Source organism: Pseudochaenichthys georgianus, chromosome 21 (genome assembly GCF_902827115.2).
Source record: "Pseudochaenichthys georgianus chromosome 21, fPseGeo1.2, whole genome shotgun sequence".
Lineage (NCBI taxonomy): Eukaryota > Metazoa > Chordata > Actinopteri > Perciformes > Channichthyidae > Pseudochaenichthys > Pseudochaenichthys georgianus.
Window position 1 is genome coordinate 11,642,351 of NC_047523.1, and position 17,880 is coordinate 11,660,230.

The window sequence follows — 17,880 nt, forward strand, 5'->3', positions numbered from 1 at the left end:
GTGACTGACTTTGTGATTTATGACACTGCTGGCTTAGACCGCCTCAAAATTCAAAACATAAATCATGGCTTAAAATAGAATCAACACTCTTTTGTCTTCTATTAATGAGCATTTTTACTTGGAGGAAGTAGCTTCAAAGGGATTCTATGCGGGGTCAAGGAAACACACGTGCTGCTCTTGCCAAAGAAAGTGTGACACGGAGGAAGGGGCCTCATGATGGCAACAACTTCCGAACATCTGCATCAGCAGGAAGGGGGGCACTCAGTATGTTGTTCCACATCCCAACAGAAACAAACGTCAGATGGTGATAGAGCGGCTGCCTGACGTTTGTCTTCACCTGCTGCTAGGAGCCATGTGGGCTGATTTAGCAGATAACAGGCCATGACATGAATCACATCTTAAGCTTTTTTTTCTGATGGAGTGAAAGATTAAATTGTTTGCTTTCTTTGAGAGTCACACTCATCACAAACCCACCTGTTCAACACTGCATTCAATCACTGACCACCCACCCCCTCTTTTCTGTTTTTGTTTATCTGTTTTTGTATTTTTCTTTGTTTTTTGTTGTTTTTATTCTCTGTCAAAGCTTCTTTTAGTTTTTAGAAAAGCGTTATATAAGTCCCATGTATTATTATTATTACACCAAGTAAGCCTATAAAAAAACATATTGTCTTTGAATACCCAACATTTTTATATATTTTTCAGTAATTATTTGTCTTTAATCTTTGTTCATCGAACCCTTCTTGGTTCAAATGGCAGTGACTCAGAGTTTTTGTCAGTATCTGAATCCAGGGAAAAGTTCTAGCACGGATTGCATCAAGAATGCTGGCAGTGGATCGTTTTCCTCCACTCTGCGCAGACAGGGGGTGGGGTGCTCGACTGAAACTGGGAGGAGAAAAGGGGGGGATTTCGGAATAGTCTTTGTCCTCACCCCGCAGTACAACACACAACTGGAGAAGCAAGCGGGCTCCTCGCAGAAAATAAAAACTGGATGGGTTGATATTAGAGCGAGGGCTTTATTTCAATAAAGAGACAACGAAGGAAAATCTCTCGAGACAAGCAGCAACCCCAAAGAGCCGGTGGGGAAAATTCAGGACCCGAAATCACAACTGAAGGTAAGACTACAAACAAATGCGCAAACGCGGCAACATCAATACGTAGCCTTTTAGCTAACAATTATACCATGGCTCAAGTTAGGCTATATCTTTAACTTTTGAGCCGAGCAAATACGTGTTCTTATTAAGATGTGTGGTTATTTCTTCATTTTAACAACCAATATGTACAACCGGAATACCACAAACAGGGTTGGCAAATGTATCGTTAAATAATAACTTAAGTTAACTCGCACAGGCTGGCAGATATATCGTTAATTAAAACACGAAAACGAGTCACATTATGAGAAATAATTTTAATTTGAAGCGTTTTTGGCTCAGTATTGATTGTCATTACCGGCACGTGCGGTGTAATTCTGCTGGGATGCTGAACGTTTGGGTATTTTTTTTTATTTCTTGACTATGAAGCCTGGATTTGGGGATGGAATAGCGCGCATGGGTCGTGTCTTGTTGTTTCCCCCCTTCTGAAATGCGTAATATACCGGCAAACTCATATTCTGGCAAAATAGCCACATTTTAAGCTTAAACACTACTCGAACTCCTAAATGCTGAGTTTTGTCAAACAATGTGTCGCAGCTGTAAACTCAATTATCCATGGAAATGTTTGTGAACAGCATGTGGAGTCGCGCGGTGACGCTGGCACGTTAGCCACGCGGAGGATTTCTGTCTTAAACTTCGTGCACATTTGGTTTTATTTAGTTCCATATTTTACATTGTAGTCTTGTGGTTTTAATATATATATATTTCATTTGTTACAGGACTACCCTTTTTCTGTCTCTTATTTTTTATTCCAGACATTACACAATTATGAGTCCTTTGGCATTATGACTAACAAAGATATAAAGGGCGGATTCGTTTATTTGTTCCTAGTGTTGCCACCACAGTCCAGTAAAAGTCATTTCTCAGTTTGACTCATTTTCTTGTCTTTTCCTTCGGCCTATTCCTCCCTAAGCCCAGGGCCTCTTTAGCTTTAGGGCTTTGGGATAAGGAAGGGATAACCATAACTAGCCTCCCAGATGTGAGAGCCACACAAGCCTCTCTGTTCTGTAGGACTCGGTCAGTGTGGAGAAGCTGCTGCATTACTTTAGTCCATACTTAGAAACAGGCTGTTTTCTTTGGAGTGCCACATTAAGCTAGGGCTGCTCCAGTAGATGGCAATGGAATTGATATAATAGACACATGCAAATCTGATTTGAAATACAAACACTTTATCATGTTAACATTAAAGGAGCACTTCAAAACTGGATTTAACATTTGTTGTCAGATTTGAAAAATAAATAAAAAATTGCCATGCCAATGTCTACTTATTGATAATTTCAGTTTGGCGAATAAGTGACAAGACAGTTTAATTTAGAAATCCAAATGTCTGGGGTCGCCTAATGCATGCATCAATTATCATCAACATATATCAACAAGGCTAGTTTGTAGGGGGAAAGCATTTTGCTCATTATTAGCTAACGAGTGTCATAATTGGCATTAGCCTAAACGCATCAAGTATCTGATGCTATAGTAGCCACAGTTCTCTGAAATTGCCTGGATGAGATGCATGTGTAGCCACTTTGATTTGAGTCAGCCATGAATGAAATATGACTCTAGCTTAACGTATTTTCCCCCAGTGCTATTGTGCAAAAAACGTTTTTTTCAGTTCCTTTACTGACCACAAGTTGGAACAGACATTGTTTGCACTGTAGGCAAACATTGTAGCACAGTGCTGCCAGGGGCATTAAGGCAGAATAGCAAGCAACAACCTAACATTGAACAGGTGTCTGTGAAAATTGCAAATATAACATTACAGCCTTTAGCTTTGCAGTATAATACTATTGTTTTCAATGCAGATTTGACACACATTCTCTGACAGACGCTGCATGTGAGGCTGTGGTTTTCCTTAGGCATGGATGTCAGTTTGACAGTAGCCGGAGGCATTTCATAACCGTTAACCCAGATTACGACCCAACTGTACTGCTGAATCATATACATGACATGTCCGTTGTAGCCTGACAGAAGAGAAACGTAGTTAACATTGTACATGATTTAATGCCCTTATGATGCTAGAATATAGCTGAAAAAACTACTTGCAGACTTAGGTTTCCCATGTTTAACATTTTAAGTTGGTCTAAAAATGTCCCCACATTTTTTTTGTTTGACAAATGCTTCATTTGTGTAGGCCTGTGGTTTCAGATGACTTGATGTAGGAAAGTGGGTTTGAGTGTACCTGGGATGCAGTAGCATGCAGGCAGCAGTGCATGAAAGCCACAGATGAAAGATGATAAGGGAAGTCTTTGTGAGCTGTAAACAGGCACACATCATAAAAGCAGCAGGTAAACAACTTTGCTGGGACATTTAGTGGAGAAACACGCAGGAGTTAGTTTCCTTGCACGCTGACTTTATTGGTGAAAACAGGACCACATATGCAATCCATACAATAGTAGACTTTCTCATACTGTCTTTAACGCATTTAAAGCCAATGAATCAATCATGAAAGTGAGTCTCTTACAGCTGACCATTAATCAATTCTTCTTAGTGCCTACGTGGCTGCCACCCAAAGGAAACATGTTGTTCTTTATTATTGTATGTTATGTCCATACAGTACTCTCATTCGCACCCTGAGTCCTGCATACTTACAATTCTTATTACAGATCTCTCATGAAGCTCTAGGAGGTGATGTATCATCTGCAGGGGCTTGTCAGTGCTAGTTTATGGGATTGTCAGACATTACATGCTCTCTTTGACTTACTTGACTTGAGTTATTGATTTATTTTCCCCCCCTCTGCATTCCTTAAATGCCTATTGACAGATTTCAATTTCACTGCGGCTGTTTACTTCTCAGTCCCTCATTCACATTCATTACTATCACTGAAAACAACTACTTTTCATTTGTGTTATCTACATGGTTTGGAGGGTTACAAACTTAAAATGTATTCAGATACTATTACTTATTAGTCGTTAAACTAATCCATGTACATCACTACTAAAGTCAAACTGGAGAACAGATTACCGTAGCTTTTGGGTTACCCCAATACAAAATAAGCAAGACAAGAGAAAGCAACTAACATTTAGATAACTTGTATTTAACCGATAGTTTTGATATGTTTTTCTATAGGTTGCAGTGTTATTTAAGGCAACACTGATGTTTAGTGCCTGAGTAAGGAACAAGATAAAAGTATAAGTAGGAGAAGCATCTCTTACTAAACCCCATAGTGCATGGCTCTTAAATGGTACTTTGTTAAGATTGCTATGCTATACACTTCATATGCATTGCCCCCCCCAAAAACTGTCAATGTACTTTGATGTTGTTCCACTTTCTTGTTGTACATACAGAATAGGCACTGGTCTTTGTGAATTGCAGAGCTATGGATGGCCTTTGTTTTGTTACTAGCTTGATTTTAAATGTGACATATTAACACAGGCTATACTTGTTGGACTGTATATTTCTTCAAGATGCATTTGGTGTTGCAGTTGGTAAAACATTGAATGGAACTGCTTTTGAAGCCACGGAAAGGCAAGGAAACCTTCAATGTGATGGTTGTCAGAGCCATTTATACCTTACAGTTTCTTGGTTTTACAATGTGTTATGGATGCAGTTTAAGATGTGCTCTTCTTAAAAGGGTAATCTCTTTGATAGTTTGGTTGTCACAATTGCATCTCTTATTCGGTTAGTTGTGTTCCTAGTTTTTCCATAGCCCTGAACATTGTGTGTCTGTTTTGTGTGGCATATAAGGTAATGTTTTGTTATATAAGGTTTGAGATCTGTATACTGCCCTAAGAAACTACCGAACCCTTTGTTGATGTCAAAGAAAACTAAAGTAGAGAAATGGGTGTTGAATGTTAGGTTGAGAGAATTGTAAAATCTTCAAAGTCACAAACTGCTGGTGCATGCCTGATGGTTTATAGTGGTGGTTAATTACTCTGCAGAAGTTATGAGGTTGGTCACAGATGGTGTGAAACCACAGGAGCTCCTCATTGCCCTTTCGTGTTTTACCATCAGCTTATTACTCAGGTTTGGCCATCTTAGTTGGGAATATTCAACCATGACTAGACAGTTCACACCTTCTGGTTCCAACGTGTTTGCCTCAAACGTCTTTTTTTCTTTATATGCCTCAGTCCCCCTGCTTACATGATTTGACTTCAGTCTTTTAATGGCAGTGTGGTTGCACAATTCTGTGACGGCATCTGAGAGCAGCTCAGAGCTGTTTGTCTGAGCATGCCTTTTGTCAAAGCATAGCAGTGATGTTTTGAGTCACATTTTTTTTTTAACAGTGACACAATAGCTCCACCTCGTGGCTAAATGGAGCAAAACACATAGTCAAAATTTGGGTTCAATCAAGCTTCACATGTTTTGTCTAGCACATGATACACAAATCTTGGACATACTTACCAGTTTAAGAACACTTTTCTGTAATTTATCGTTAATGGCGAATAAATATATAAAAAAATAAATAATGTTACTTGTAAAAAAAACATGAGCCCTCACCACAATGTTCTCCTTTTCTGCACAGGTTTGAGAGGTTCCTTCCTGTTCCAGATCCAAAATGAGTTGGAGCTTCCTTACGCGTCTGTTGGACGAGATTTCCAACCACTCCACCTTTGTGGGCAAAATCTGGCTCACCCTCCTCATCGTCTTTCGCATCGTGCTGACCGCTGTCGGGGGCGAGTCGATCTACTACGATGAACAGAGTAAATTTGTGTGTAACACACAGCAACCTGGTTGCGAAAACGTGTGCTACGATGCGTTTGCGCCGCTCTCGCACATTCGCTTCTGGGTGTTTCAGGTGATTATGATCACCACGCCCACCGTCATGTACCTCGGCTTTGCCATGCATAAGATCGCCCGCATGGAGGACGACGACTATCTGCCGAGGAGCAGGAAGAGAATGCCAATAGTAAGCCGCGGTGCCAACCGGGACTATGAAGAAGCGGAGGACAATGGTGAGGAGGACCCCATGATCCTGGAGGAGATTGAGCCAGATAAGGAGAAGGAAGTGGTGGTGAAGCCCAGCAAGAAGCACGATGGGCGCCGTCGCATCAAACGTGACGGCCTGATGAAGGTCTACGTGTTCCAGCTGCTGTCCCGTGCCATCTTCGAAGCCTCGTTCCTGTTCGGTCAGTACGTACTGTACGGTGTGGAGGTGGTCCCGTCCTACGTATGCACACGCTCTCCTTGCCCGCACACCGTGGATTGCTTCGTCTCACGCCCCACAGAGAAAACCATCTTCCTGCTCATCATGTATGGCGTCAGCGCTCTGTGTCTGCTCTTTACCTTGTTGGAGATCCTCCACCTCGGCATCAGTGGTGTCCGAGACTGCTTCTGCGCGCCCAGGCCCGCCACCCCCCGTCTCCCAGCTCTGTCCAGCCAAAGGTCCTCCATCTGCCGCCAGCCATCAGCACCTCCCGGCTACAACACGGCTCTGAAGAAGGACCCGTCGGGGAAAATGGGCTTCAGGGACAACCTGGGAGACTCGGGCCGCGAGTCGTTCGGGGATGAGGTGTCATCGCGGGAGCTGGAGAGGCTGCGGAGACACCTGAAGCTGGCTCAGCAGCACCTGGACTTGGCTTACCAGAACGGGGAGAGCAGTCCTTCACGCAGCAGCAGCCCAGAGTCCAACGGCACTGCAGTGGAGCAGAACAGGCTAAACTTTGCCCAGGAGAAGCAGAGCAGTACATGTGAAAAAGGTAAGGCATCCAACCTAAGAGAAACAACCATACGTTTGTATTTTGTAATCTTTTCTGGTGCTTTGATCACAACAACAAGCTTTACTAACACTGGCTCGGTATCTTTGTTCACAGGTCTCCGTGCATAGGTTTTCATCAGCCCAGCTGACACTCTAGACTGAAATTCCCATCAGTGAGAGGACATAAGGGAATCAAAGTGTGTGTTTGTGTGAGTGTGTGTGTGTGAGACTTTTGCTTGAGGTGGATGAAGTCAACCCAAGCCTTCCAGTGTTACGGCCAGCCACGGTCGAGCATCGAGTCAAAGGAGGAGAGCAGTCGCCTCACTCCAGCAATAATTGGGACGCCTGTCTGAAGATCCAAAGTGCTTACAAACTTCCGTCAGCAAGAATGGTCAAGGTTACCATGTACTTCCCCCTCAGGGCAGCTATTCTATTTTGAACATTTTAATGTTTTCATTACAAGACTTAAAAGCTATTCGTCATACTCTAAAGAGTTTGTCCCATTGGAAGTTCACAGTGAATGCATCTCAAGTTTGCCTTAGACCTAAACTGGATCTCTGTTCTCTGGCTATTTGTAGGTATGGCCAAGCATGTTTAAACTGTAAGATTTGTGTACGTCGAGTGAGTGCGCTGCAATGGACAATACACCACTCATAAAAGCAAGGTACTGGAACTATTGTCATGCTCATGAAGACTTTTTTTAAGGAGTTATTTTTCATACAAAGGTTTCTCAAGTGTGTCACTTTTTCTTTCTTCCTCTTTATTATTTTGACAATGCACCAGTCAACATTCCCAAGCCTGGTGCTTTGATGGTAACTGGAACACACTTGGGGTGCCTCTGTCCAAAGGAATGAACAAACCTGGGTAATGCTTGAAACACATGAACTCTTGATATTGTCCTGTATTGTTTAAAGCGTGTATTTGATACTGTTCTTTATTTTTGTATTGGTAAGTATTGTGATGTTGAGAAGAGGCTTTTGTCACTGTGGCAGATTATTATTTTATAGGAATGACATTCATTGCTGTCTTAGTTCCCTGAAGCTGAACCATGGACGGGTGCATTCTGAAAGGATCTAGTACGATTGAGTTCAAAAGCAAAAACATTTTTGGAACCTTCGGCTTATTTTATTATTTACTCATCGTCTCCGACCTGCAAACATTCCCTCATTCCTTACACAGGTAGATGTAATCCTATTTTACGGTGTAATAAGGAACATTTTCATGTATTCCGCTTAAAGTGCAGATTTGTGATACACTGTTCCAGAGTCTGAATGAGGGTTGTAAAACAATGTAACCATTTCAATGCCTTGATGCTCTAAGATGCCATCATTTTGTATTCTGAACCATACCCACAGTGCCAACTCAAACAGTCATCTCAAGTTCTTTTTGAAAATGCTTTTTGTACTTTTTATACTTTTTGTATTGATAGTACTTTTGGCTAGTTTTTTTAATAAATTTTTGCAACAAAAGTTTTGCCAAGTGGTTTCATTCTGGTTTCAAAACTGTCCAATTCCTGTAAGATTGTTATTTTGTTTAAGTAACATCACCTGATCTGATGGTGGCAACTAGGGATGAGAATGATTAATCAAATATTCGAAATGATTCAGGTATTTAAATATGAGTTGTGAATATTTGTATTGTAATTGGGTTTTTTTTATGGAAAGGGTGCCGAAGTTGATTACATATTATCAAACGGATTAATTAAATGTATACGACAGTGCCATTTTAAATATCTTCTCTTAAAAATGTGTGTAAAGCGGAGCCGTGCTCTGGTTACCAGGGGTTAAATTGGGCCGGGACGGGCCGGGACGGGCCGCGACTGTCCGGGGCTCAGCCCCGGCACATAGGACAATGCTCTGACGTCATCACCCTCCCACATTTGTCCTATGTTTACAAAACACTTGTAAAAATGTTCTCGTTCTTAATATAGACTATATTTAAGGTCGATATGTGTTGACTTTATTTTAAAATAGCAGATCTCTGTGACCGGATATAGTTTTTCGGCTTAGTGAACGTGTCTCTGCTCCGATCAGGAGCTGCAGAATCACCCGACCCGTCCTGTAACACGGAGCCCATGCTAAATGTATGTGTGTGCATAAAGCGAGTTATGATGTGTCATAACACCGAATTTGGTGATGAATAGTTTACAGTGAGATTTACTCCTACACTTTTGGCCATACTCGCGCAGCCCTACAAATGAACTGCGATTTCCACACAAATTAACTTTAGCAAGTGTGCAGAGAAATGTTGATTTAAAATAGCAATTTGCAGGTTGGATACTTGTAAACCTTTTTTTTATGTATATATTAATAATTTAAGGTGTAAATGAGTTCCAGTTTAACAACGTCATAAACATACATACAGAAAGGTCATATGCACAACAAACATAGGCGCAGGCACAGTCAGCCAGATATGGAGGAGTCAAACGAGTAAAAGTGTGTTTTTAACTTGGATTTAAAACAGTCAATGGAGGGGGCCGGTCTGATAGGGAGGGGGATGCTGTTCCACAGTCTTGGGGCTGTAATAGAAAAGGTTCGGTCGCCCCTAGTTTACGCTTGGAGCGTGGGACCAGGGCGCCATAAGGAGGTGAAAAGTTAGGACGATTCTAAGGGCCCGTGACTGACAGAGCCTAAACTATTTTAGTACATTAAGAATTTTTTTTGAAGTAACCAATGTGATATCTTTTCATGGGGCCCAAAATCCCTGGCTTCGCCCCTGCGTGGGACAACCAGGAGCCCCAGGTTAGCCGACCTGAGGGGCCTGGAGCTAGAATATGGGACAAGGAGGTCTGCCACATAGGAGGGGCCCTGCCCATTTAGGGCTTTATACAAAAATAAGAGACGTTTAAAGTCAATTCTGAGCCGTACTGGCAGCCAGTGGAGAGAGGCGAGAATGGGGGTAATATGGACCCTCTTCCGGCTACCTGTGAGGAGCCTGGCTGCGGCATTCTGGACCAGTTGCAGGTGGGACAGGGATGACTGACAGATCCCAGTATACTGACACACACCTTATTTTTTTACAAGGGTTTGAATAAACAAAATCAGCTTGTATTAAGCAAAAGTAAAGGTTTGAGACCAGAATAGTTTAAAATTGTAGTATTATTTTACTAACCCTTTTCTTGAAAGGCTGAAGTTGTGTTGCCTGAATTTGTGTAACTTTAACTTGTTTAGCTCATCCGTTATTTATCAGGTTTTAAAATCAGCTGCATGTATGTTCAAACTTAAAGCATACGTGCAGTTAAATGATTTTTGCAGTGATAGTTAATATAACAAAACGTATGTTTATTCACGTGTTTATCTTGGACAATGGAACTAAGCTTTCAGATGATTGACTTTACTGTGCATGAACAATTAACAATATTTACTGATAAAACATTTGAAATATCTGTTAAATAAGCAGTGGGAATAAGTCATACAATAAATTAGGATCAAAGTGTGCATGCTTTTAATTTGGGAGCAAAATTGGATTCGTTTTTTTGGACAATACAATATTGTTAGCAATAAAGGACCGTCAAATATTTAAGAGGTTCTGATTCCTGAAACCAGTGTGCAGATTAACCTCTGACGACCTCTAAAGGCTGATTTTAATGACAGAGCTGCAACCCCAATAGTTCACTTTTATAACATAAATGCAATACATGTAATTATTGAGTAATGTACAAAGTTACTCTAGTATTTCAACATGGTGCAATATCTATTTTTACTACACTTTTTATTGTTCAAGAATTTATGGAACATCTATTATCTTTTTTCTTGATGCATTTCAAAGAAAGTAATGACATTTGTCACCCGATTCATTTATTAAGTGTGGTTCGCATGGTACATCTAGATCAGTAAAGCAGTCAATAATGGGAAAAAACAACAAAAACGTATGAACAGGGAATTATGAGTAGCAGTAACATATTGAAGATGGTGGAAGATAAATGAACTCTGCTGCCGGAAAAACATTTACATTTTTTACAGCCTGCAATGAATACACATATTTAATTAACAACTTTATAAATGTCAAGGAAGTTACAGTTACAAGAAAAAGTATGTGAACCCTTTGGATTCTCCACACATAGCGTTGTGTGTTCCTTCCAAACAACTCATCTTTGGTTTCATCTGTCCACAGAATATTTTGCCAGTAGTGCTGTGGAACATCCAGGTGCTCTTTTGCAAACTTCAAAACGAGCAGCAATGTTTTTTCTGGACAGCAGTGGCTTCCTCCGTGGTGTCCTCCCATGAACTCCATTCTTGTTCAGTGTTTTACGTATCGTAGATTCGTCAACAGAGATGTTAGCATGTGCCAGAGATTTCTTTAAGTAGCTGACACTCTAGGATTCTTCTTCACCTCATTGAGCATTCTGCGCTGTGCTCTTGCAGTCATCTTTACAGGACGGCCACTCCTAGGGAGAGTAGCAACAGTGCTGAACTTTCTCCATTTAGAGACAACTTGTCTTACCGTGGACTGATGAACATCAAGGCTTTCAGAGATACTTTTGTAACCCTTTCCAGCTTTATGCAAGTCAACAATTCTTAATCGTAGGTCTTCTGAGAGCTCTTCTGTGCGAGGCATGGTTCACATCTGGCAATGCTTCTTAAGAATAGCAAATTCAAAACTGGTGTGTATTTTTATAGGGCAGGGCAGCTTTAACCAACACCTCCAATCTCGTCTCATTGATTGGACTCCAGGTTGGCTGACTCCTGACTCCAATTAGCTCTTGAAGAAGTCTTTAGCCTAGGGGTTCACATACTTGTTCCACCCTGCACTGTGAATGTTTACATGGTGTGTTAATAAAAACATGAAAACATATAATTGTTTGTGTGGTATTAGTTTAAGCAGACTGTGTTTGTCTATTGTTGTGACTTAGATGAAGATCAGAACACATTGTATGACCAACTTATGCAGAAATCCAGGTAATTCCAAAGGGTTCACATACTTTTTCTTGCAACTGAAAACATGAAAATGCAGCACAGAAAGGTCACAGTTCTACAGATTTGCGTTTATAATTTCTGTTCCATTTTTATAGTTTCAATGTTTTGCTTTTGGTGGGACCTTTTTTGTGCCTTAAAGAGGCAAACAGATAAACAAATAGCTCCAAACGCTGCAACAATCATTAGAGCAAACGTGGTGGCAAGTCCGGTCTCAGCATCACTTGTTGAGAGCTTCATACCCAGGAAGTCCACAGTGTTGAAAGAGGGATCAGGGGTGATCGGCACACTTGTTGCTGTAGAAAGGAGATTATCATATTGTAATATCATAACCGTTTCTGTTATTTGTAAATGTGAGAAAATAAGACATTTCTAGCCAATACTTAAGCTCTTCGATCACTGACTGCTGTTTTCTATAAAGTTATTTGACACATTGAAGGAAAAAAACACGTATTTGCTTTCTTAAAGGTGGGGTAGGTAAGTTTCAGAAACCGGCTCGAGATACACTTTTTGTTATATTCCATGGAATGCTCTTAACATCCCGATAGCAATGAATATCTTAAGTGCTTTGACAAAAAATCCATAAAAAAATTTCATCTGTAGAAGCCGTAATACTGTAAAAAGTACAACCAATCCGTTTAGCCGGGGCCTACCTGCCTGTCAGCCTTCCATCGGGGCACATCGTGCCCTCTTTGGTCATGTGCGCGTTCGTGTGTGTTGGAGGAGGGGCTCTATAAGGAAGTGGAAGATTTTCTCCGGTTGTGTATTTTCAAATTCTAGCGATCTCGAGCCGGTTTCTCAAACTTACCTACCCCACCTTTAAGACAGTTAATTTAACTTTCACAAGTGTCAGTTAAATCAGAAACTACAAATAGTAACTGCTTAAATTAAGCACAGTAACAGAGCGTTTCAATTTGGTTACCATACTTAGCACACTGCCATGTCGTGCTTTGTTATCACTTGTGCAGTGAGAATTTCCACTTGTAGTGTTGTCTCAAAATGCAAGAAGCAGCTTTTCCCTCAATGGAAGGCACAACTGTTGTTAGCTAGCTAGCTAGCAAGAAATGTTTCCATCGCAATGAACCCGATAAAAGGGCTAAAAGTGGCTACTTTTTCGACACTATTATGGCGCGTTTCCACTGCAGCGGGTAGCTCGATTTAAGCGTGCCGAGCCGTGCGGGGCCCGTTTTTGGTTGCGTTTCCACTTGGCCTAGTTTTGGCACGGGGCTACTTTTTCACCTTTTTTCTGGCCCGACTAAATCGTGGTTCTAGGGCCAGGAACAACCAGGCTGAGTATGCTAAACTAGAGAGAGAATCGCTGGCAAGGGGGCTACAACTACAACAAGATGAACATATTTGACCGTGATTTAATTGTAATACACGTTTCAAAATGATGCTGAAGTAACAACATACTGATACCGGTTAGTAAAAACCATGAATTAATGCTTTGACAAGTCTGCAGACAGACGGCAGGCGAAAAACCCTTTTAAAATGCGTGTTTTCTAAATGGAGCTTGGCTAAGCTAACGTTATATATGCTCCGACCGTCCACACTCACAACAACGGCCTATACAGACATAAATAAACCAGCGACTGTATTCGCCATGACACAGGCAGTCTGTGGTTTGTACTTGTTTAACTTTTGTCTAGTTTCTGAACAGATCGTATCTGTCCCCGGCTGTTTGAAGAGCAAGCATGTGAAACAAAAGATAGCATTTACCTGTTTGCATCCAGCTAGCCATGTGAGAAGCCTTGTTGATACGTTTTGTCTTTTTCATGAGCTTGTGTGATATATACAAATCGGGTTGGTCCGGTCCAAGGTCTTTAAGTATCAATTTATCTCCCAAACTTCTCCTTTCAAAAGGATTGGAGAGTAGCTCTTGGGCGGACCGAGGTTCCGGCGACTCCACCTGCACACCATTCTCATCCAAATACTGCGTCACCTTGGTCACTCACGAGTCTAAAAAACAACTCAGGTCAACGCACGTAAGCAACATGGGCGCCAACGTGAGCGCCCACGTGACCAAAATATTTGACGGTGCTGATTGGCTGAAATTATGTTTCGGCGGCACAGTTTACTATTGAGACTTTTGCAACCTGCTGGTTGCTGCTGTTTCGCTTGGGGGCTCTGCCCGGTAATGATAAACTAATGCCATGGGCAAGGCCAGGCAGGAAACAGGTGACTTATCAGTAACTTTAGACATCGTAACACAATTTTAAACGAGATTGTATTGTAGATTATACATTTTTGTGATACTAATTGTATGATATTTACCTTGTTCATTAAAAATTAAAATATAAAATATATATATTTTTTTAAATATATATTTTTAAATATATATTTTTTTATTTAATATTTATTTTTTATTTTTATTTTGTATCTGGCTAGAGGTGGGGCGGCGCCCCTAGCGCCCCTATGGGCCGGCCGCCACTGCAAACCACCAAATACAAAAACATAATTCAGATCCAGTCGTCATGACTCCACTCAGGAGGGATTCCCCGATCATTTCTTACAGTTTCTCATCAAGGGGGTGCAGCGGCGTAGCTGTGGGTGGGCCCGGATGGGGCCACATGCACGTCTGGCCAACCCACAGCCAATCAGCGCTTCATAGCGCAGAGCCGGGAAGCCCAGTAGGAAGTGCCACAAACTGCAGTTCATCTAGTGGCCGACAGGGGATGGATGCAAAAAGGAGCAATTCCCATAGACCCCATGTTAAAATGCCCAACTTTACAGCAGAAATAAACATGTGTCTAGCCTGTATCCAATAAAACGTATTCTGGATATAGTTAGATTCCACCTTCATGACAATGGAATAGGGAGTGCATTTTTTTACCGTGAGTTTTTATAGTTTTTATAGTTTGTAAAGTAACTTTTGCCGTGAGTGAATGAAAGTATTATTTCTTCTTGAGGTCTGCAGTTTAGCGTGTACACATTTGCTGAATATGAAAACACTCAGTGTGTGCCCACTGTGCGACTGTCAAGGATAAACAACCTGTGCCCCCGATATATGGTGTATGTTTTATTGCTACACAAACATTACATTGCAGTTTAAGTGTCGCCAACTCCGTTTAAGAGATCTCTCCCCGCCTGCTTGCGAGGGGGCGGCGCAGTTTACACACACGCAGCTGCTACATGCAGCAACACACACACACGGAGGAGATGGCGGAGAGAACGCGCTCCGAGGTGTGGTTAAACTATAGCCGTGTCGATGTGGACAATACTCGTTATCAAAAGTGGAATAAGAGTTTAGCATGTAAGGGCGGTAACACGAGCAATTTGTCTAAACATTTATCAAAAGTGCTCCACATTCAGACGGAGGAATGCACCGGGTTCGACTGTCTTTCTAGCAGCTCTGTAGCTCCATCCACGAGTAACGTTTCCACGTCAGGTGTTATGTATGCTAGCAGCAACACACCGAGTTAACTACATTATACAAACATGGGTTAATGATGAGAGGAAACTGAGTTATTTGTTTTGTTAAAGTTTCCACTTTTCTGTTTCCAGTTCTGTCATCACATTATGTAATACAATTTGTTAAAACATTGTTGTTTCTTTTGATGTGAAATATTATTTATTTAATTTAAATAAAAAGCAATGTTAGTTTTGTTCACGATTTGTTTAGTTAGTTGACCTTATTTTTTTCTCCAAAAGAACCGATAAAAGTAATGCCAAAGGACCGGATCGATAAGACATAGACATACTTTATTGTCATTTCATCAAGACACAGAGTGTACTATTACAACGAAATTTCGTTGTACTGGCTTACAGGAACAGGATAATATAAAAACTTGCTAAAATTGTACATATAAATAAATAATAGTGACGTGGTGCTGATAAAATTAAAGATAACGTGTGCGTTTAAAATATAAAGACTTACTATACATATAAATAAAATAGACATACTATATAACAAATATGTGCTCTTTACACAGCGTAATGTAATCTTTATGTTACTGGTCTACTTGCTGTTCAGCAGTCTGATGGCTTGGGGAAAAAAGCTATTGCAGAATCTGCTGTTCTGCTCTTAATGCTGCGGAACCTCTTGCCAGAGGGCAGCAGGGAGAACAGAGCATAGTGAGGATGAGTGGGGTCTTAAAAAATGTTCTGGGCTTTTGTCAGGCAGCGTTTCTGAGCGGTGTCTCTGATGGGAGGGAGAGAAACTCCGATGATCTTCTCTGCTGTCCTGACCACTCTCTGCAGAGACTTCCAGTCTTTGGCGTTACAGTCTCTCGACTAGATGGAGATGCCGCTGGTCAGCACGCTCTCTATGGTTCCTCTGTAGAACGTGGTGAGGATGGGAGGGGGAAGCTGTACTCTTCTCAACCTGCACAGGAAGTGTAGGCGCTTCTGTTCATTCTTAAATAGTGATGTAGTGTAAGTGGACCAGGTCAGACTGCTTGTGATATGCACCAGGAACTTGGTGCTGGCTGTAGTCTTCACTGCTGTGCCGTTGATGTGGAGTGGTGGGTGACAGTGCTTTTTGTTCCTGAAGTCGACAATGATCTCTTTTGTTTTATCGACATTCAGGATCAGGTTGTTGGTGTTACACCAGTCCGTCAGATGTTTCACCTCCTCCCTGTAGGCCTGTTCCTTGTTGTCCCTGATGAGTCCCACCACTGTTGTATCGTCCGCGTACTTTATGATGTGGTTGGTACTGAACCTGGAGCATAAGCATAAGCGCTATCGATAAAAGTAGTAGTACCGTTAAAGCCTTAACGATACCCATCCCTATGTGGATGTCAGTTTTACACACATTCTGAGGCCACCGTGCCTATGTTTTTTGTTTTCACTGCTAATTTATGCTTATGTTCTATTAGTGCATTAAAAAATCATTAAAATCATTAATGAAGTTTCAGCTCAGACCCCACGCTTAATATGTCTCCCCCTGGCCCACCTACATTTCTCCAGGCCCACCCACACAATAATTCCTGGCTACGCCACTGAGGGGGTGTCTCCTGTCCCCGGTACAAACACACTGCATGAGGAAGGCTATGTGTATTGTTTTTGTCATTAACCTTTTTCGGGCCATTTATTTATTTATTTTGGTGACGATCCGACCTCCATGCTGCTACTCTGGTTCAAACTGCATCCACCAAACAATATGATTTATCTCGATGTCCCCAAAATAACCAAAATCTGACACGGTGTGAGATGTCTTTTTTAGCTGTTCTGTCGTCATTTCCTGCGATCTTCTTCATAAAGTCAGTCAGAATGAATATTAATACGGGGCATTTCTTTGACTATTTATAGGCAAATATGGGCGTTACGTGAAGCCCGCAAAAGCTGCACCGCATTTCGAGTCGGTTGTGATTTATAAAGGGAAATGCGCAATGTTTGGTGAATCGAAAAATGTCGGAAAATGTCTGTACCTATTTTTTGGATTTCTACTACGTAAGCAACCTTCCCACGTGAATCCTACGCACAGCGTTATAAATGAGGCCCCTGGCGATTTACTCGGAAGGCTTCAGAAGAAGCTGCTGGGAGTCCCAGCAGCTTCTACTGAAGCCAGTCCCCAACTCCTGGGACTTCTGGCCAGGGACTTCGGGTGGCAGTATAGAGAGGTGAAGTCCCGCCTATCTACTTCCAACCCATGGGACCTTATTTGGGAAAAATTGTGGATTGAAGTCAATGGGGAGAGAAAAGATATCTTTCGATCCCATTTGAATTGTGCCATGAATTACACACATGATGTTTCTCAATCTTAAAAAAATCATTTCCATGTCAAAAAAGTCACAGTTTGTCGTAAAACTGTTGAAATATAAGACTCTGAAAAATACGCAAGTAGAAAGATTACAAATTCCAGTCGCGTAAGTGATGTCATAACTGATGTCATAATTGTTTTCCTCCACTAAATATAAGAGATAGCTAAGATAAGATGCCTGTGTGCTTAGTACCAGGTTGTTATCATATCAGCAATGAGTCTAGCTCGTTCTTTCGCTTCCCATCTGATGAAAGGACCAGGAGTGGCTGGATCAAGTTAGCTAGTTAGTAGCAAGCACGTTACTTAGCATTTCAGCCTTAGCCTTGTCCTTTTTATTAGCGTTAACATGAAGTAACATTAAGTGACCCAAAATGTAAGTACAGAGTAGTAGTCATATTTCGTGAACCCTTTGAAGAGTACTGTCACACCGGTGTGATAATTCTATAATACACCGTTTAAGCCCGGATGCCCCCGGGGGAGACATGCTA

General features: G+C 41.5%; 1 protein-coding gene across 1 annotated transcript; it reads left to right on the forward strand.

Annotated features, from left to right (window-relative positions):
- The first annotated feature begins 876 nt into the window (after positions 1-876).
- Positions 877-8,247, forward strand: gjc4b (gap junction protein gamma 4b). The gene is given in 5 exon segments (XM_034110256.2): positions 877-1,112; positions 5,606-6,413; positions 6,416-6,486; positions 6,488-6,779; positions 6,894-8,247. Coding segments are annotated over 4 exon segments (1,152 nt in total). The 5' UTR covers positions 877-1,112; positions 5,606-5,638; the 3' UTR covers positions 6,908-8,247.
- The last annotated feature ends 9,633 nt before the right edge of the window (positions 8,248-17,880 follow it).